Source organism: Dendrobates tinctorius, unplaced genomic scaffold (assembly GCF_039654945.1).
Source record: "Dendrobates tinctorius isolate UK_male_01 unplaced genomic scaffold, ASM3965494v1 ptg000120l, whole genome shotgun sequence".
Lineage (NCBI taxonomy): Eukaryota > Metazoa > Chordata > Amphibia > Anura > Dendrobatidae > Dendrobates > Dendrobates tinctorius.
The window spans coordinates 22,268,453-22,290,710 of NW_027361788.1; the positions used below are offsets into that span (position 1 = coordinate 22,268,453).

The following is a 22,258-nucleotide window of genomic DNA, read 5'->3' on the forward strand; positions in this document are numbered from 1 at the left end:
CAGAGACGAACTGTCACCGTCCAAACTCAACGGATCCTCGTTTACCTTACGGACTCCACCGGAACAAGCCTTCGCTGATGGCTGTCAGCGTCACCGCTCCACATCTTTGAATCCAGTACTAACTCTCTTAATCTGTTGGCCCTCACTGAAACCTGGATTCAGGATTCTGACACTGTCTCCTCTACTGCTATTTACCATGCTGGCTTACAATTCTCCCATTCCCTGAGATCTACAAACAGACCTGGTGGTGGAGTTGACATACTCCTGTCCCCACAATGCACCTTCCAGGTCATCCCCCAAGTTCAATCACTCTCATTCCCTTCTTTTGAGGTCCTCACCATCAGGCTCTTCCATCCCCTCTCTCTCAGAGTAGCGGTCATATATCGGCCCTCAGGCTTACCTACCCAATTCCTTGACCATTTCTTGGCCTGGCTGCCGCACTTCATGTCCTGAGTGTCATGATACCAGTGTGTTGTGAGTTCATTTTTCCCTTCACCATTGAGGTCTGATGAACTCCCTTCTCTGGTGAAGGAAGGTAGTGAGACTGATTACCAAACACCTGGGCAGCTGGATGATAACTGGGTGGCTGGAATTGAGGACTGGATATAAGGCTGCCGACGCCCTTCTTCCTGGCTGGTGATTTTCCTGCTGGATTCTTGGAGACCAGTCTGATTCCTGCGTCTCAAAGCTAAGTTTTTCTGCTCTGCTTTGTACTCTTCAGTTTTGTTTTTGTTTTGCCTTGTTTTTTGGGAGTTCTGCCATCCCCGGCCAGGGGTGAACTGAATTCCATTTTTGTCTCTGATCTGTTGATCTTTTGCTCTGTCTTCAGAATATACCTGAGTGCTGATATAGTCTTTTGAAGCCTAGCGACTTCAGGGCCTGTTTTTCCTATCAGTCGGTTGGCTCATTTTGATAGGGTTTTCGCGGATGGCAGACAGCAGCTTTCCTATCCTGTCCTATGTAGTTAGCTTGGGCCCCATCATTTGCTCAACCTATCTTTCTATCTGTGTTAGTGTTTTCATCTCGGTTCACCGTCATTATATGTTGGGGGCTGCCTATTGCTTTGGGGTCTGCTCTGGGGCAGTTTAGTTTTTCCCCTTTCTGTCTTTAGGCTATGTAGCTCTCCGGCTGTGATCGAGGTGTCTAGGGCACCGTAGGAACCCCCCACGGCTACTGGTAGTTGTTTTGGATAGGTTCAGGGGTCTGCAATCCGATAGCTGCCAACCTCTCTGGTTTTTCTGGACTTAGCTGGTATTTTGTTTTTTCCTCCTTCAGTGACTCGTCATAACAGCCGGCGCTGTCAGGACCCTGACATTATAACTGACCATTAAGTTTTTGGGGTTTTTTTTTATGCAGAGAGTTATGGATCCCATACTGTCTCTGGCTGACCAGATGAAAAGTCTGAGTCAGATGTTTCAGGGTTTATCTCTGGAGCAGCAAGCTCTGGCTCGTTCTCAGCAGCAGGTTTCTGAGACAGTGCGGGGGGCTTTAACTGCTGGGTCTCTGGGGGCTGGGGCGAGTGATGTTGCTTTGGTGTCCCCAGAACCACCTGTTAAACTACCTGACTTTTTTTCTGGAAACAAAAAGGAGTTCAGGGTCTTCATGGAGGGGTGCAAACTCTTTTTTAGTTTGAGACCACGTTCCTCTGGGGACGAAAGTCAGAAGGTTGGGGTCATTATGTCTCTGTTAAGAGGGTCCCCACAAGCTTGGGCTTTCTTCCTTTCTCCCACTGCCCCTGAAAGAGTGTCTGTGAATGTATTCTTTGAGGCCCTCGGGCACATTTATGATGAGCCTGACCGAGTGCGATTGGCAGAGGACATGGTGATGAGTGTCTGTCAGGGGAAACACTCAGCTGAGTGGTTTTGTACTGAATTCTGCCGCTGGGCCGCAGAGGTCTCTTGGAATGACGCCGCACTCCGAGGACTCTTTCGCAGAGGCTTGTCCGAGCGGCTGCAGGATGCCTTGGCGTTACATCCCCCACCTAACTCTCGAGGACGCCATGACCCAGGCCGTCCGGATGGACCGCAGGCTGCGGGCCAGAGGGGTGATGCAGGTGGAGACTCCATTGTTCCCCAGTGGAAAAGAGACTGCCCCTGAGCTCATGGATGTAGGCACCCTCTCCCTGAAGGATACGGAGAGGAAACGCCGGAAGGACAAGCAGTTATGCTTTTACTGCAGTAAAACGGGACATTGGAAAAGGGAATGTCTTGATTGCCCGTCTTCAACCCGGTCGGCGGGAAATCTGGGTCTGGGTAGTCAACGGGGAGACTACTCAGACCCTCAGGTACCCTTTTCCTCGTTTTCAAAAGTGTTACTGCCTGTGGAACTGTTTGTGGACGGTAGTTCTTTTTCCTCTACAGCCTTCATGGACTGCGGGTCATCGATTAATCTCATTGACTCCCAATTGGTCACACACTGCAAGATAGGGACAGTTAGGCTCAAGGTTCCGATCAAGGTGATGGCCATTGACTCCTCTCCCCTCACTAAGGAGGGAATTCTCTTTATGTCTGACTTGTTTTCGCTCAGAGTGGGCGCTACTCATGTGGAAAACCTAAGTTGTTTTGTGCTGGACAATCTACCTGCAGGGTTGGTGTTGGGCATGCCCTGGTTACAACGCCATAACCCAGTTATTAACTGGAAAACGGGGGAGATTGTTCAATGGGGGTTTAATGATTTTAGGTTATGTGATAAATCCGCACTGCTGGTTGAACCTGTTAAATCTGTGTCTGTATCATCTGTTGAGCTGGAAGGTATTCCGGAATGCCTGAAGGACTTCGAAGATGTATTCTCCGAAAGCGAGGCCGAGACGTTACTGCCACATAGACCCTTTGACTGCGCTATTGAGCTGGTCCCGGGGCCTAAATTACCTAAAGCCCGTCTGTTTAATTTGTCCGGTCCTGAGCGCTTGGCTTATGAAGGAGTACATTGCTGAAAGTCTGCGCAAAGGACACATACGTCCTTCAGTCTCACCTGTGGCGGTAGGTTTCTTTTTTGTAAAGAAAAAAGATGGCGGGTTACGTCCCTGTCTCGACTTCCGGCAGCTTAATCAGATTCCTGTACGGAATACGTACCCCCTTCCGTTGATTCCCGATTTATGTAACCAACTATCAGGAGCAAAGTGGTTTTCTAAACTGGATCTTCGGGGGGCATATAATTTGATAAGGGTCCGAGAGGGGGATGAATGGAAAACCGCGTTCCTCACGACCGAGGGACTATTTGAAAATTTAGTCATGCCGTTTGGTCTTAACAACGCCCCCGCCATATTTCAGAATTTCATCAATGTGATATTCTCGGATCTCATTGGTCGTTTTGTCATTATCTACTTAGATGATATTTTGATATACTCCTCCGACAAGCATTCTCATTTGGAACATGTACGAACTGTTCACCAAAGACTGAGAGAAAATCATCTGTATGCCAAATTGGAGAAATGTGTATTCTGTGTGCAAGAATTGTCTTTTTTGGGACTAATTGTATCCGGTGAGGGTTTTCGCATGGACCCCAAGAAGGTGCAGGCCATTGCGGATTGGGTGCAACCCCGAGATCTTAAGGGTCTTAAGCGCTTCTTGGGGTTCGCCAATTATTACCGCAAATTTATCCGGGGGTTTTCGCAAGTGGTCAAACCTCTCACGGATCTAACATGCAAAGGTGCGGATGTGAGAAATTGGTCCTCACTCGCAAAAGAGGCCTTTGCGACGCTGAAAAAATGTTTTATGTCTGCTCCTGTCTTGGTACAGCCAGATCCTTCCAAACCATTTGTGGTGGAGGTGGACGCCTCAAAGGTGGGGGTGGGGGCGGTGTTGTCCCAAGGGTCTGCCACTCTAACCAAACTCAGGCCATGTGCCTTCTTTTCCAGGCAGTTCTCTGCTGCTGAAAGAAATTATGATGCAGGCAATAGAGAGCTTCTTGCGGTCAAGTTGGCGTTTGAGGAATGGAGGCACTTTTTGGAGGGGGACAGTCACCCGGTTACTGTGATCACTGATCACAAAAATATGTCTTACATCGAGTCTGCTAAAAGATTAACGCCCAGACAGGCCCGTTGGTCACTTTTTTTTTTCTCGTTTCCAGTTTACTATTACATTCCGTCCAGGGTCAAAGAATGTCAAGGCTGACACCTTATCTCGTAGTTTTCACTCTGTGTCTGTCCCTGAGCCACCGTCCTCCATTCTGCACCCTGGGGTGGTGTTAGCAGGGGTGTCGTCTGAATTGGAACGGGAAATTGAGGGGGCCCAGTCGTGGCTCCTGCGGCCAAGCCAGGGGGCAAGTTGTTTGTCCCAGAACAACTTCGCCTTAAACCCTTGCAAGAGTTCCACGAATCCAAGTTGTGTGCTCACCCTGGTATATCAGCCACGCGACTGGCGGTGGCTAGGATCTTCTGGTGGCCTACTCTGGGTTCTGATATAAAGAAACTCATTTCTGGTTGTGGGGTCTGCACTCGTTCTAAAAGCTCTCATAGCCGGCCGGCGGGGGAGCTGATGCCCTTGGAAGTTCCTAAAAGACCGTGGACCCATCTGTCCATGGATTTTATTACCAATCTTCCCTCTTCCAGGGGTAATACGGTGGTATGGGTAGAGGTGGACAGATTTTCAAAGCAGGCTCATTTTGTACCCCTGTCTGCATTACCTTCTGCTGAGACCTTATCCAGATTGTTTGTGCAGCATGTGGTCCGCTTGCATGGGGTACTCCTGAATGTGGTGTCTGATCGTGGTGTGCAGTTTTGTGGCTAAGTTTTGGTGTGTTTTCTGCAAAAAATTAGGGATATCTCTGTCCTTTTCATCTGCATACCATCCTGAGAGCAATGGTCAGACGGAACGCACTAATCAGTCTCTGGAACAGATCCTCAGATGTCTGACTTCTGCTAGACAGAATGACTGCCGTTGGCTGAATTTGCCTTCAATAGTCGGGTGAGTCAATCCACTGGTATGTCCCCTTTCTTGATCAACTATGGGTTCAGTCCTCATTTTGGTGAGTTTTCTCATCTGGATTCGGGGTGCCCCGGGGCTGAGGACTCTGTTCAGCGGTTAAAAGATACATGGGCAGAAGTCCAGCGGCGTATATCTAGGTCTCAAGGCAGGTATAAGTTTTTCGTGGACAGGAAACGAACACCTGGTCCCTTGTTTCAGGTGGGAGAGAAAGTTTGGCTCTCCACGGGAAACATTAAGTTAAAGATTCCGTCAGCCCAGTTGGGCCCCAAATTCATTGGCCCGTACAAGATTGTGGAAAAAATCAACCCAGTAGCGTACAGGTTGTGCCTTCCACCCTCTTTCAAGATCGCTAACGTCTTCCATAGATCTCTACTGAAGCCGTTTGAAGCAGTCCGGGGAGAATCCGAGTCCGCTGCTCCTCCGGTTTCGGTTGAGGGACATGTGGAATATGAGATTGGTCACATCGTAGATTCTAGGTTGGTACGGTGGTCAGTACAGTACCTAGTTCATTGGAGGGGTATGGGCTGGAGGACAGGTCCTGGGTGCCGGCCCGGTTGATGCATGCGGATCGTCTGGTTCGGGCTTTCCATGCTAGCCCCCGTTGAGAGGGGGGTACTGTCATGATACCAGTGCTGGGTGACCGGCACTTCTGGGGTTAATGTTCTGATCTCAGTGCAGACTCTCACCTGCACACCTGGGACCTATTATGGTGGCCTCTCATTGGTTCTGGGGAGGCTTCTTATAGCCTCAGGAAGCTCCCATCCCCCGCCAGTTATACTTTCGCCCTTGGCATTGTGTGGTGACCCCTGAGTGTGTTAGTGCTGTGTTCTGGTTGCTTGATTCTCTGTGTATGACTCGGTCTGTTCTCTGGATATTTCTTTGGATTCTGCTTGGTACCTTCTACGTCCATTTGGTTTTGATCTCTGCTTGGCCTTGACTATCCGTTCTGTCTCATCCCTGGTACTGTACTGATATCTTGTGTATGACCTTTGGCTTTGTCTGACCTTCCATCTGTTTATCCCTCCTGTACCTCGCTTGCCTGTATTGTGCTTGACCTCTGCTTTGCCTGACTCTGAGTTTTCTACCTTCTCTGAAAGCAGGACGCTAAGCCCCGCCCCCTTGCAGTCACATGACCGTTCCCATGACCAAAGGTCCTATGCCGGCTATCGTTCCCAGCAACAGAGTCCAGCACCTGAGTACAGCTTTCCTCCTGAATAGCTGCTACTTATCCAAGGCTTTGTCAGAGCTGTAAGGAACTCCACTCTGTAGCTCCTTCCACACCAGGACTCTGAGTAAGCTGCAAGGAACTCCTCTCAAGCTCCTTCCTTCACCAAGGATGGTTGGAAATGACCAATATCACCAACAGTGAGTGAGACCAGCTGACACTCCTTTATAGACAAGAGCCAGAGTAATCACACCTGCTAGTGATTCCCATGCAATAACGCTAGCCACCACCAGGGGCAAACTAGAACTAAAGACACCACTGTGTAATGGCCACCGGGGGTAAAACTAACTTTAAGCAAACAGCTTAAAGGAAAAAAAAGGTTACGTATGCTTTTATCTGTCACAATCCAGCATGGATCGTGGCAGACACTCTCAGAAGCACGCTTGATCAAGTATAGCGCCCCTCACCCTCAGAACCTCAAAGCACAAAATAAAACATCCCTGGGTCAAATTGCAAACTCGATCTCTCCAGCGATGCTCCAGGAGTGCTGCACACTTATGGAGGAAAACTCGCACACCAGAAGACTTCACCCACTTCAAACTTATGTTAAGAACCTATAACTCTGCTCTCCACCTCGACAAACAGATCTACTACACCACCTTGATCTCCTCACTATCCAACAACCCCAAGAAACTTTTTGACACCTTTCACTCCCTCATCAGGCCGAAAGCACAAGCCCCTATGACAGACATTTGTGCTGATGACCTGGCCTCCCAATTTATAGAGAAAATAGATAATATCCGTCAGGAAATCTGCTCCCAGCCAACAAGTGCAATGACTCCCATCCCTCCCTGCATTTCTCCTGGCTCACTCTCCACATTTGATCCCATCACAGAAGAAGTCTCCAGGCTCCTCTCTTCTTCTCGTCTGACTACATGCACTACTGACCCCATTCCTTCACATCTCCTCCAGTCTCTCTCCAGCCGTCACAACTCACCTTACTACAATCTTTAATCTCTCCCTCTCCTCTGGTATTTTCCCATCCTCCTTCAAACACTTCATTATCATTACTCCATTATTAAAGAAACCCGCCCTTGACCCATCCTGCACAAACAACTACAGACCAGACTCCAATCTCCCCTTCAGCTCTAAACTCTTGGAGCGCTTTGTCTACTCCCGCCTTACCTGTTACCTTTCCACTCATTCCCTCCTAGACCCTTCACAGTCCGGCTTCTTTCCCATCCATTCAACATAAACTGCACCTTCTGACAGCAAAATGTAACGGTGACCACTCTCTGCCCATTCTTCTCAACCTTTCTGCAGCTTTTGACACTGTTGACCACCGTCTTCTACTCTCTAGGCTCCAGTCACTAGGCATTAAGGACACTGCCCTCTCCTGGTTCTCTTCCTATCTTTCTGACCGCTCCTTCAGTGTTTTGTTCACTGGCTCCTCTTCATCTCCTCTTCCTCTGTTACCTCAGGGCTCCTTACCCCCCTTCTCTTCACTCTCTTCACGGCTCCAATTGGACAGACCATAAGTAGATTTGGCTTTCAGTACCATCTTTATGCTGATGACACACCACTATACACGTCATTCCCTGACTTTACCCCTGCTGTACTACAGAACGTCAGTGACTGTCTGTCCGCAGTCTCCAACATCATGTACGCCATCTATCTGAAACTCAACCTCTCCAAAACTGATCTTCTTCTGCTCCCACCGTCCACTAACCTCCCTAAATCTGGCATTGCCCTCTCCGTCGGTGGCACAATAATTGTAGGTTGTCTTAAGTAGTTTTCTATTTTGTGACTTGTAAATTCACCTCCATTATCACTTCTGATGACAATTGGCTTCCTTTGAAATTTGTTACTTGACCTTGTTACATAGTCTACAAGTTTATCAAAAACTTCACTTTTGTTCTTAATTAAGTATGTGACTGTGTATCTTGAGTAGTCATCTATGAAAGTCTCCATGTATCTATTTCCTCCTGATGTAGTCACTTTCATGGGTCCACATACGTCAGTATGCACCAAAAGTGGTCTTTTGCTTTTCATCTCACTTTCTTTTGGAATAGATATTCTTGTGGCTTTAGATTTTATACAACATTCACATCTTACGGTAATTGAGCAATCTGATATCTTTAGATCTTTTATCAATTCTTTTCTTTGTAGTTCCCTTATACTGTCAGGGTGTCTGTGTCCTAGATGTCTATGCCACATGTGAATACAGCTCTTGTGATCATGTATACTTACCTTCATCTGTTCCTCTGGTGTGTCAAGATGATATAATTGTTCATCTGCCTTAACATTGGTTATCACCTTGTTTCCTGCTAGGATTGCACACTCATTGTCTTTGAATTTTACAGTGAGTCCTTTGGCTGTTAAACTCTTCACAGATAATAATCCGCCTTCCAATTTTGGAACATACAACACATCCTGTACAAGTATCTTCGAATCTTGTCCAAACTTGTTTGAACAGTTTAGCATACCTTGTCCTATACCTTCTGCGGTTATTTTGCTCCCATCTGCAAGATAAATGGCTCCTTTCTTATCTAAATCAAGATCAGTGAAGAAATTCTTGTCCCTTGTCATATGACTCGTTGCTCCTGAATCAATAAACCAACCAAGTGATGATTTCTTGTCTGTTACTTTAAATGTGCCATTGCAATTATTCTCACATGAATCGGAAATTGTGTTTTTCACTTTCTGTGTATGCTCTTTATGTTGTAATTTTTGTTGTTCTGCTTTCCATATGGTACAGTCTTTCTTTAAATGACCTTTTTTCTTACATCTGAAACATTCTCTTGTCTATTATAGGGTTTTTAAAATTCTGTAGCTTTATGAGCATTTCCACTGTCCTTTTCAGTAGAAGAATCATTTGTCTGTTCTTTTCTTCTCTGATATTCATCTATTAGTCTGGTTTTCACAAAATCTAATGTGATGTCTTTTTCTGGTCTTGTCTCTAGGGCATTTATCAAGGCTGTATACGAATCTGGTAAACTGCACAATAATATTGCTGCTACATGACTTTCTTTAATGTCTTCACCAATAGACCTTAGCTGTGATATTACGTCCATCATTGAGAATATGTGCTTCTGCATATCGTCATTTGCACTCAATCTCATACTGTGAAGCTTTCTTAATAGAAATAACTTGTGATTTAAACTGGATTTTTCATGTAATTTTCTTAATGCGTCCCACATTCCTTTCGCTGTTTCTTCATTCCTTATCTGTATTAATTGAGCATCATCCACTAATAAGCTAATGGTGGCTCTAGCTTCTCTATTCTTTCTATCCCATGTCTGATTATCTTCATCAGGTCTATCTGTAATGATTACTTCCCATAAATAATCTTTAGATAACAACATCTCTACTTTGAATTTCCATAACTGATAATTTTCACTGTTCAGCGTAGCTACTGTAAGTTTCAGCTCTGTGCTGCATATCATTTTTATATAATCTTACTTGTTTTATGAAGATATTCTTCTTTCTTCTTGAGAGTTCCTGTATATCCTGTGTGTGGTGATTCTCTGTAATTATCTCCAGTGTGCGGTCATCCAGTTCCTGGGTCATAAATTCCTTTGTCCCTCTGTATCTGGATTTTTTTTTCAGTCTCCGTTCACTGGGTTTTATCTCCTGTTAACAGAGATTATCTGCTTCGCTGGTGTCTGGATTTATTGCTTGGAGTTATCTTCTGGATGTCCCTGTCCTGGGTGTCTGGGCTCATAACCTGTAGCAGAGTGTATCTTTTGAGAATCCACCGGTACACAGGAGAATTTCACTGAGCAAGTTATCTTGAGTAAACAGTATTTACTTTATATGGGTAAATATGAGATAAGAGAATTCAGAAGCACACAGCCCGTGCTACTGATATAATACACTCAAAAGCGAAAGTAAAACTAAAAAACAACAAGAGAGCTTCCCTCCCCACAATACAGCAAACATTTAACTTCACACTATCGCCATCTGCTATCAGGCTAGTCTAAAGTCCTCCCTTACATAAACAATAATTCCATTTCTGTTGCATATGCGAGCAATAATAACACCCCGGCAGCAGGCGCACTGTCTGGCTGTTACGTTTGACACCAATCTCTCCTTCATCTCCCATATACAATCTCTTGCCCACTCTTGCCACTTACACCTAAAGAACATCTCTAGAACCCAACCTTTTTTCACCATGGAAACAACAAAAACCCTCACTGTCGCTTTGATCCACTCCTACCTGGACTACTGTAGCGCTCTATTAATTGGCCTCCCCCTCACTCGGCTTTCCCCTCTCCAGTCTAACCTTAATGCAGCAGCCAGGGTTGTCCATCTAGGTAATCAAACATGTCCGCTCTTCGCCAGTCGTTACACTTGCTGCCCACTCACTACAGGATCCAATTCAAAGTACTTGTTCTCACCCACAAAGCTCTCCACAGTGCGGCTCCCCCTTACATCACCTCCCTCATTTCTGTCTATCGGCCTAGCCGATCGCTGCACTCTGCAGACGACTTTCGACTAACCTCTGCACTAATCCATACCTCCCACTCTCGACTCCAAGACTTCTCCCGCACTGCGTCAATCCTCTGGAATGCTCTACCATAAGAAATTAGGACCATCCACAAGTTGCACAGTTTTAGGCGCTCCCTCAAAACACATTTATTCACGGCGGCCTTTCATGTTCCCTAATCAAAGTCATTTAATGTGTGTGTGTGTGTAGCCCATTCACTATCTCGATCCATCCCTCACTCCTTCAAGATGGCTGGACCATCATTGTAATTACATCATTGTAAATACACACCTGTACTTTGTACCTCATTGTAGATTGTAAGCTCTCACGAGCAGGGTCGTCTTATTTTGCTTTAATTATTGTATTGTTAACGTTGTTACTTATGACTGTTGTGTTTGAAACTGTTGAACTGTAAAGCGCTGCGGAATATGTTGGCGCTATATAAATAAAGATTATTATTATTATTAATAATATTACCTCTAGAATTCTCTGGAACTTCAGAGTACTTCAGCTCCTCAGTATCAGGTTCTCTGGAACCTTCACCATATTCAGCCATCTCGACCTTTTCTGCTACTGCAGATGTGGGTCTATGACAGGTCTGTTTTCCTTGACCTTTGTGGATTCTTGCTCCACCAGCGCTCTCCAGAATTCCTTCTCCTATAGCGCCCTCTACCAACTGATCATCAGCCTCCAACCTAGCTCTTGCTATGGGTAACAAGTCTGGAAGAGAACCCACATCTTGAACAAAAGCGCAAAACACTGCCTTTTTTTGCAACTTGTTCAACCTCTTTTCATCCCCTACATTTCTGGCAATGGGAGGACTTGCCCTCCTTACTCAGATCCCCGTCGCTGTACTGTCTCTCCACTCTCAGAGAGAGACAGTCCATATTGGAGTCACTCTCACTCAACCCAGTGTCAGACCCCTTCTCTCGAGCTACCACACTTCTAATGGTTATACTTTCTTGTATTGCTTTCCCTGTCATGTCGCTAATTTGAGCCCGTTCACCATTTCCATTGCTCATGCCTAACTTAGGACTATCAACTCTAGGGGGCGCATTCTCATCATTATTACATTTTATACACATTAATTCTTCAAACACCTCTCCCTTTATCCACCAGTCCCACAATACTTCCAAGTCCCGACCTATTACCAAAGGATAACGCAAGTCCGGGACTACAACCACCTTGTGGTACGTGGAAATCTCAGCCACAACAATGTAGAGGCAGGCTATCAGAAGTCCTTTAATGTCATCACATATGCCACTTACTTCAGTCGTCATCCCAGGCAACATATTGTGCTGAGAAGAGGACCTTAGTAAGGACACTCCACTCCCCGGGTCTATCAGTCCCATCACCCGTTCTCTATCCAGCCAGATGGGACACAGTTGTGAAGCCTCACTGGCCGGGCCATCCACACTATAAAGTAGGCCTGCATAGCATGAACCTTGCTGTTCCCGGCTACAGTCCAATGGCACAACTGCCGCCTTTTTTCCCTTGGGATATTCCGCACCCTTTTTGGACTCCATCCCTTTTGGGAAACCATCCTTTTTTTGGGTCACCGCCCCCTTTTTGAACTCCACTCCTTTTAGGGACATCACCCCTCTCTGGGGTACACCCCGTGGACTCCCCACGGCACTCTAAGGCCCCAGCTCACACAGTACACTGATATCTCTCTGGGCTTGCCCTGGCCCTTTAAGAGTTTGTACGGCCTGGTCCACCAATGTCCTCTTACAACATCCCACCAGCCACTGACCCTCCACAGAACTTCGTGGACCCGCCAATCCACCGCAAGCTGTCTCAAAAAAAATCTTCGTGGACCCGCCGATCCACCACAAGCTGTCTCAAAAAAAAATCTTCGTGGACCCGCCGATCCACCGCAAGCTGTTTCAAAAAAAAATCTTCGTGGACCCACCGATCCACTGCAAACCACTCTAATCTTTGTGGACCCACCGATCCACCGCAAACCACTGTTGCAATCCCCACATGCGCTCCCTGGACCCGCAGTCTAGCACCATATGTGAGATAACGCTCACTGAATGTGTTGGAGAACACTCACTTGGCAGCGGGATTAAGACACATAGGAACAATTTTCCACTTAAACAGTCCATGCGGTTTATTTAGACACAGTATAAACCTGCATTAAAGTACAGTCCATTGCATTACAGCAACGAAACATGTTATGACCACCAGTCTGTTCCAATAGCAGATACACCGATCTGCCTTTTCTACAACCTCCTTGTCTGAGGTTACCTTCCAGGAGCTCTGCTCCACTTGCTGACTTCTAGTCAGTTCTGGCTTCCAGGGAAGCTGACTTACTGGGACCACTGACCCGTACTATGACTTGCTCGACAAGCACAAATCTGTCAGTTCCAGACCGACATAAGGATGGTGGTTTTCCCTAACAGATAGCCATCACAGACTTTGCAAGCACATGACCTCATTCATGTGCTTTCCAGGAAAACTTGTCCTTTTCCAGGACCTTCCAACACAGAGAGCATGTGACTAAACAGTCTCATAATATCCCATGAGACACGCCTATTGATGGGAGGTAGGTGGTTAGCCAGACTTGCCCAACTCTCTGGCTAATTTGCAAGCCCAGCCCTCATAAACTAAATAAGGCTCGTGGAACTACAGGTCCCAGAGAAACCTTTCAGGCTTACAGTGGAGAGGAGCTCTGCGACACAAACCGGCCCATTCACAATAATGTCGATCACTATCTCACACTGCCTTCTGGACACCTGTCAATTCAGCAGTCTTCCCCATGATTGTGGAGCCTTCTGAAACAAACTAAGGGACTTTTTTTTTTAAAGCTTAGGAAGCCTTTTCAGGTGTTTTCTGTTAATTATTCTAATTTACTGAGATAATGACTTTTGGGTTTTCATTGGCTGTAAGCCATAATCATCAACATTAACAGAAATAAACACTTGAAACAGATCACTCTGTTTGTAATGACTCTAATATATGAGTTTCACTTTGTGTATTGAAGAACTGAAATAAATTAACTTTTTGATGATATTCTAATTTTGAGAGATGCACCTGTATATCAGCAGTAAATAAATTGCACTCATAAATGCCATAAATCCCAGTAGTGAATATGTTCTTAGATTTACACCAGTTTGAATTGAGGCAAATCGGTTTGCACATCCCAGTCCATCGGCCATGACAGTGTTCTGTGACTGCTGATGGAAGCAGGAGATCCACCTCTGACCTTATGGAATGTACATGTATCTTTATTAGCCAGCCTGGTGCGAAATCATCATTGTGGTGTGATGCACATGTGATACCCATAGGTGGTCCTCCCGTCCCGCTCCTGACCACTTTTTTTGCTGGTGGACTGGGACAAGTAAATTGATTTGCACCAACTCTAGCTAGAATTAGACTAGATGCACCAAATCTGTCACGGTAGCTCAGGCTGGATGATCAATATGTCTCACCTTCTACCCCTACTTCACGCCATCTTTTGGCTGGCATTCTTTTTGGGGCCTAAATTTTGGCATAAGATGCCCTTTTTTTTCCACCAAGCCACTCACTCTTATTGGGATGCAAAAATTGTGTAAAGCAAAATTTTGGCACTTTTCTTTCTTAGTAAATCTGCCCCAGTGTAGCCAAGGATCTCAATTTTGGAAGGAACTTGAATGGGAAAGTGTTTGAGAAGGTTGTGGAGCCGTGAGCATCGCTCGGAGCACTGTTTAATCCATTGTGCGGAAATGGAAATGTGTAAAACTAGACCCATGGGTGAGATCAAGCCAGTGTACCCTAAGGCACACTAAACCTAAATCTGATTTTTACTAGTGCAAGTTATATCCTGTCATCCATCATTGCAGGCTGTAGAGATATTTACCCATCTGTTCCTCAACGGGATTCCTGATGGGAAGTCCAGAAAAATGTCTGCTCTGTTACCACAACTTCATCTCACACGTTTAGTACTGAGACTATACTTTCCCTACACACTTTATGTGTGTATAGGACACTAGAAACGCTTTTTTCTTTGGTGCGATGCTACAGCACGTCCAACTGTGACCTTTCCTACAGACGTAGGCCTAGTGGATGATGATCTGCAGAAGGCAACGACCTCAAGAGCAGTGCACTAAACTCATGCTTTATGCAACTTTTTGCACCACGATTGTAAAAATATATTTAATGAGTCACCGTCGTTTTAATTTGTATTTCATAAATCAATATTACACATGAAAATTCGAAACTTTGTAATATATCTTATAAAAAAATCAGCTTCTTTATCCTTCTGGACTTATGTTTCACACTCAACTTATGGGTAAAATATGTAAAATCTATATACAGTAGATTTTTCAATTATAGGGAGAGGAGATGACAGTTGGTGCTTTGAAGTTCTATGGAGGAGGGAGGAGCTACACAGACATTCTGCTGCAAGTTCTCCTGCAGCAAACAGTTACAGTTCTTCATAGAACTTTATAAGCACAAACTGTTATCTCCTATCTCAGTAATGGGGAAGTCTGTGTTCACTGAAACAGATTTTACCTGTAAATGGAGAATTTTGTGAATGAAGGATCAGTCTGATAAGATATATTTACAAAGTTTCTTATTTTCACCAGCACAATTGATTTATGGGGAAAAAAAGTAGAACGATGATTACTCTTTATAAGGAATGCAGCGTCTAACCACCTTCAGATGTCCCGAGTTGTCGTCCTACACGTGGTGTCATGCAGTTTTGCTAAATATTTGGTTCTTGGTGGTAGAGCGATCTCAGCCAGTGCACAAAGCTGTTCTGTCGTGTTCTTCTGGGTTGAACCTTATGGCCCCCTGTAGACACAGATAAATGCAATGCGGCATCTGGCTCCTATCAATCAACACCAAAACAAACAAGTCAAAGAGCGGATAATAGCCCAAAGCTAAAAATACCAAAGAGCAAAGACATAAAGAGCATGTAATGCATTTAGTTTAAAAGAGTTTTCAGCTTTCGGGAATTTTTTTTTTCCCTTGAATCCATGTATTTGGAGGAAAAAATTTCATTTTTACAATTGGGTTCCATAAAAACCTTTACATCATTAGGCTTTTATAGGCTCTGTCTTTGTTTGTCTGCACATTCAAATTTGGTTATAAATCAGCTGAGGAAAAGACAGATACAAACTCTCTGTCAGATTGTCACAGCAAACTAACCAGCAGATTCTCAGCTCATTCTGCAGCCAGCAATAGACAGTGCAACATAGAATCTCTAGAAGGCAAGCAGTGCTGTCTCACAATGGTAGATGGTGTTAAGTTCAGGGAAGGCAGCTGACAGGTGTGAAGGCAGAAAACAAGACTTTGTGAACCTTGCATCGGACCGGAGTGAATGGAGAGCATGCCTTATTCCCTACCCGACATTTGAATATCATCAAAAAGTTAATTTATTTCAGTTCTTCAATACAAAAAATTAAACTCATTTATTATATAGAGTCATTACAGAGTGATCTATTTCAAGTTTTTATCTCTGTTAATGTTGATGATTACGACATATAGCCAATGAAAACCCAAAAGTCATTATCTCAGTAAATTAGAATAATCATGAAAAAAACACCCGCAAAGGCCTCCTAAGCATTTAAAAAGGTCCCTTAGTCTGTTTCAGTAGGCTCCACAATCAAGGGGAAGACTGGTGACTTGACAGATTTCCAGAAGGCAGTCACTGACACACTCCACAAGGAGGGTAAGCCACAAAAGGTCATTGCTAAAGAAGCTGGCTGTTCACAGAGTGCTGTATCCAAGCATATTAATGGAAAGAAAAAGTGTGGTAGAAAAAGGTGCACAAGTAACCGGAATAACCGCAGCCTTGAAAGGATTATTAAAAAAAGGCCATTCAAAAATTTGGGGGAGATTCGCAAGGAGTGGCCTGCTGCTGGAGTCATTGCTTCAAGAGCCACCACACACAGACGTATCCAGGACATGGGCTACAAGTGTCACATTCCTTGTGTCCAGCCACTCATGACCAATAGGCAACTCCAGAAGCGTCTTACCTGGGCCAAGCAGAAAAAGAGCTGGACTGTGGCTGAGTGGTCCAAGGTGCTGTTTTAAGATGAAAGTAAACTTTGCATTTCATGTGGAAATCAAGGTCCCAGTGTCTGGAGGAAGAGTGGAGAGGCCACAATCCGAGTTGCTTGAGGTCTAGTGTGAAGTTTCCACAATCAGTGATGGTTTGGGGAGCCATGTCATCTGCTGGTGTAGGTCCACTGTGTTTTATGAAGACCAAAGTCAGCGCAGCCATCTACCCGGAAATTTTAGAGCACTTCATGCTTCCCTCTGCCGACAAGCTTTGTGGAGATGGAAATTTAATTCTCCAGCAGGACTTAGCACCTGTCCACACTGCCAAAAGTACCAATACTTGGCTTACAAACAACATCACTGTGCTTGATTGGCCAGCAAACTCGCCTGACCTTAACCCCATAGAGAATATATACATAATATATAATAATATAATAATATATATATATATAATATAATATATATTGTCAAGAGGTAGATGAGAGACACCAGACCCAACAATGCAGACGAGCTGAAGGCTGCTATCAAAGCAACCTGGGCTTCCATAACACCTCAGCGGTGCCACAAGCTGAGCGCCCCAATGCCATGTCGCATTGATGCAGTAATTGATGCAAAAGGAAGTATACCAGTATTGGAAGTATACCAAGTATTGAGTGCACTTACTGAACATGCATTTCAGTAGGCCAACATTTCAGATTTTAAAATAATTTTTCAAGATGGTGTTATAAAGTATTCTAATTTAAGGAGATAATGACTTTTGAGTTTTCATTGGCTGTAAGCCATAATCATCAACAATAACAGAAATAAACACTTGAAATAGATCACTCTGTTTGTAATGACTCTATATAATATATGAGTTTCACTTTTGTATTGAAGAACTGAAATAAAGTAACTTTTTGATGATATCTAATGTTGTGAGATGCACCTGTATGTTTATGGCAGTAGTTTATTCACTGCTGATGTGTGTTAACCTCTTTACCCCTGAGGGTGGTTTGCATGTTAATGACTGGGCCAATTTTTACAATTCTGACCATTGTCCCTTTATGAGGTAATAACTGTGGAACGCTTCCATGGATCCCGGTGATTCTGAGACATATTGTACTTCATGATAGTGGTAACATTTCTTTGATATGACTTGCGTTCTAAATTTCTGAGAAGCACCTGTATGTATGGCAGATGTCGGAGGTGCTTACAACGGAGCGGGCTCAGGAGCTGATCTCTAACTGCAGCAATCAGAGCAAACAGCACAAACTTTTTTTCTTAGAACTAACCTTCTTTTTTGATAATCCACAGGTACGTGCCTCTGAATTCAATCTGCGATACCAGAATATCCGAAGACTCCAACCTAGTCTCTGTGCACCTAGAAAACAACTACATCAATCGACGCCTCATCCCACCAACCGCACTGTCTTGCATCAAAACCTACTACAGCGTTATCCTGCGACCTCAACATGAGGAATATGAAGACGAGGAGTACTAAAGACGTAGATATCCTATAAACCAGAGCATAACCTATTAAAGGGGGACTGAGCATGAGTGCGGGCAACCATACTGTTACCATATTGTTATATGGCCATTGACGGCACATGGGGAAACGTAGTACAGAGGGCTGAGTGCTGGTGCTCAAGCCCAACAGCTTTACCTATGAAGAAATTGATAAAGATTTATTGTGAAGTGGATTTCTTGCTGGTGGCTGAACGCAACGGGGCCGATTGACCAATTTTGTCCAAAATTTTAAAATGTGCCAAATTTATCACGATGGCTTGAGCTGAATGAAAAATTTGTCTCATCTTTAAAACCTTTTGCTTACGTTACCACACCAATATTTTGGGCCATAATTCTTCCCACTAAATATCACACTTTCTCCATCCAAAATCACATTATCAAGAGATGAACAAAAATGCCAAATAAATGCTAAATATGAAAACCAAATTGAGCCAGAATACCCCCAATTCTTTGTATACACTATATCCATCCATTCTGTGTCCTTTCCAGACTGCTGCTGGGTTTGTTGCAAAGTATCTGTTAAGATATGAGCTCAGACTTAAAGAGGTAGTCTGGTTCATTATTCCTATGTTCAAGCCAATGGTCAAATGTATAAGCTTCTATAATAATAAATGCCCTAAGCAGCTTCCGGTTGTAAAAACTTCCGTCCAGTTGTAACCGGTGACGTCACCATACACACACACACGCACATGTTAACCCTCAACACACCACACCGCCTCAACACACACTCCTCTCACCTTTCACCTCCACTCATGTCCACTCACTCTTTCACTCCACATACGTTCCTTTCTCTCACTCCGTTTCTCATACTCACACCGTCATCGTCGCTGCCCCGACATCTTCCTCCGCCGCCGTGATCCAGGATCCAGACGTTCTCCAGGCCGCCGACATGTTCTTGCGGGACGCCATCTTGGATGTCGTGAAATCCCGCGAGATTCAAGATGGCGTCGCCGCAACAATATGTCGCTGGCGTGGACGACATCGGGATCCAAAAAGATGGCGTCGGCGAAATCTCGCGAGATTACGCCGACGCCATTTTGGATCCCGATGTCGCCCATGCCAGCGACATGTTGCGGCGACGCCATCTTGAATATCGCGGGACTTCACGACATCCAAGATGGCGTCCCGCAAGAATATGTCGCTGGCGTGGGCGACATCGGGATCCAAAATGGCGTCGGCGTAATCTCGCGAGATTTCGCCGACGCCATCTTTTTGGATCCCGATGTCGTCCACGCCAGCGACATGTTGTTGCGGCGATGGTATCTTGAATATCGCGGGATTTCACGAAATCCAAGATGGCGTCCCGCAAGAACATGGCAGCCTGGAGAACGTCTGGATCCTGGATCGCGGCGGCGGAGGAAGATGTCGGGGCAGCGATGATGACGGTGTGAGTATGAGAAACGGAGTGAGAGAAAGGAACGTATGTGGAGTGAAAGAGTGAGTGGACATGAGTGGAGGTGAAAGGTGAGAGGAGTGTGTGTTGAGGCGGTGTGGTGTGTTGAGGGTTAACATGGCAAGAGGTGTTAACGACGTCGGTGAAATCTCGCGAGATTTTGCCGACGCCATCTTGCATTCGTGAAATTGCGTCATTTACCTCACGCCGACTTGCTGTGTGGACGCTTGGCATTGCCTGTACCACCATAACTACTGCTGCCTTGGTCCTATGCCTGTTTACTGCCGGTGTCTAATTACTGGACCAATTTGCCTGTACTGCCATAACTACTGCTGCCTTGCTCCTCTGCTGGTGTCTAATTACAGGGCCAATTTGCCTATACTGCCATAACTACTGCTGCCTTGCTCCTCTGCCGGTGTCTAATTACAGGGCCAATTTGCCTCTACCGCCATAACTACTGCTGCATTGCTCCTCTGCCGGTGTCTAATTACAGGGCCAATTTGCCTCTACCGCCATAACTACTGCTGCCTTGCTCCTCTGCCGGTGTCTAATTACAGGGCTAATTTGCCTCTACCGCCATAACTACTGCTGCCTTGCTCCTCTGCCGGTGTCTAATTACAGGGCCAATTTGCCTATACCGCCATAACTACTGCTGCCTTGCTCCTCTGCCGGTGTCTAATTACAGGGCCAATTTGCCTCTACCGCCATAACTACTGCTGCATTGCTCCTCTGCAGGTGTCTAATTACAGGGCCAATTTGCCTCTACCGCCATAACTACTGCTGCCTTGCTCCTCTGCCGGTGTCTAATTACAGGGCTAATTTGCCTCTACCGCCATAACTACTGCTGCCTTGCTCCTCTGCCGGTGTCTAATTACAGGGCTAATTTGCCTCTACCGCCATAACTACTGCTGCCTTGCTCCTCTGCTGGTGTCTAATTACAGGGCCAATTTGCCTATACCGCCATAACTACTGCCGCCTTGCTCCTCTGCCGGTGTCTAATTACAGGGCTAATTTGCCTCTACCGCCATAACTACTGCTGCATTGCTCCTCTGCTGGTGTCTAATTACAGGGCCAATTTGCCTCTACCGCCATAACTACTGCTGCATTGCTCCTCTGCCGGTGTCTAATTACAGGGCTAATTTGCCTCTACCGCCATAACTACTGCTGCATTGCTCCTCTGCTGGTGTCTAATTACAGGGCCAATTTGCCTATACCGCCATAACTACTGCTGCCTTGCTCCTCTGCCGGTGTCTAATTACAGGGCCAATTTGCCTCTACCGCCATAACTACTGCTGCCTTGCTCCTCTGCTGGTGTCTAATTTACAGGGCCAATTTGCCTCTACCGCCATAACTACTGCTGCCTTGCTCCTCTGCCGGTGTCTAATTACAGGGCTAATTTGCCTATACCGCCATAACTACTGCTGCCTTGCTCCTCTGCCGGTGTCTAATTACAGAGCTAATTTGCCTATACCGCCATAACTACTGCTGCCTTGCTCCTCTGCCGGTGTCTAATTACAGAGCTAATTTGCCTCTACCGCCATAACTACTGCTGCCTTGCTCCTCTGCCGGTGTCTAATTACAGGGCTAATTTGCCTCTACCGCCATAACTACTGCTGCCTTGCTCCTCTGCCGGTGTCTAATTACAGGGCCAATTTGCCTATACCGCCATAACTACTGCTGCCTTGCTCCTCTGCCGGTGTCTAATTACAGGGCTAATTTGCCTCTACCGCCATAACTACTGCTGCCTTGCTCCTCTGCCGGTGTCTAATTACAGGGCCAATTTGCCTATACCGCCATAACTACTGCTGCCTTGCTCCTCTGCCGGTGTCTAATTACAGGGCTAATTTGCCTATACCGCCATAACTACTGCTGCATTGCTCCTCTGCTGGTGTCTAATTACAGGGCCAATTTGCCTCTACCGCCATAACTACTGCTGCATTGCTCCTCTGCTGGTGTCTAATTACAGGGCCAATTTGCCTATACCGCCATAACTACTGCTGCCTTGCTCCTCTGCCGGTGTCTAATTACAGGGCCAATTTGCCTCTACCGCCATAACTACTGCTGCCTTGCTCCTCTGCTGGTGTCTAATTTACAGGGCCAATTTGCCTCTACCGCCATAACTACTGCTGCCTTGCTCCTCTGCCGGTGTCTAATTACAGGATCAATTTGCCTCTACCGCCATAACTACTGCTGCATTGCTCCTCTGCTGGTGTCTAGTTACAGGGCCAATTTGCCAATACCGCCATAACTACTGCTGCCTTGCTCCTCTGCCGGTGTCTAATTACAGGGCCAATTTGCCTCTACCGCCATAACTACTGCTGCATTGCTCCTCTGCCTGTGTCTAATTACAGGGCCAATTTGCCTCTACCGCCATAACTACTGCTGCCTTGCTCCTCTGCCGGTGTCTAATTACAGGGCCAATTTGCCTCTACCGCCATAACTACTGCTGCCTTGCTCCTCTGCCGGTGTCTAATTACAGGGCCAATTTGCCTCTACCGCCATAACTACTGCTGCCTTGCTCCTCTGCCGGTGTCTAACTACAGGGCCAATTTGCCACTACCACTTCATAACTACTGCTGGGCAATTACAGGGTCAATTAGTATCTGTTTACTCTACAATACTCCAGGACGCCTTCTTCACTGCCAGATAACTGCCAAATAGACTCCTTTACCTGTGCCAACATGAGTCATAACAAAAAGTATGCCAATGCCAGTGAAAGGAAAGCAGCTTTAGCACTACGACAAAAACAACGCCGTGCTAATGAGACTCCTGAGGAAAAACACCATCGC

At 45.7% G+C, this 22,258-nt stretch overlaps 1 protein-coding gene across 1 annotated transcript in view; it reads left to right on the plus strand.

Moving 5' to 3' along the window:
- LOC141101668 (extracellular matrix protein 2-like) overlaps positions 1-18,779 on the plus strand; it is a 194,337-nt gene extending 175,558 nt beyond the window's left edge. The window contains exon 10 of the mRNA XM_073590903.1: positions 17,864-18,779. Coding sequence (XP_073447004.1) covers positions 17,864-18,050 — 187 coding nt within the window. The 3' untranslated portion in view covers positions 18,051-18,779. The remainder of the gene's footprint in view (positions 1-17,863) is intronic.
- Positions 18,780-22,258: the final 3,479 nt, after the last annotated feature.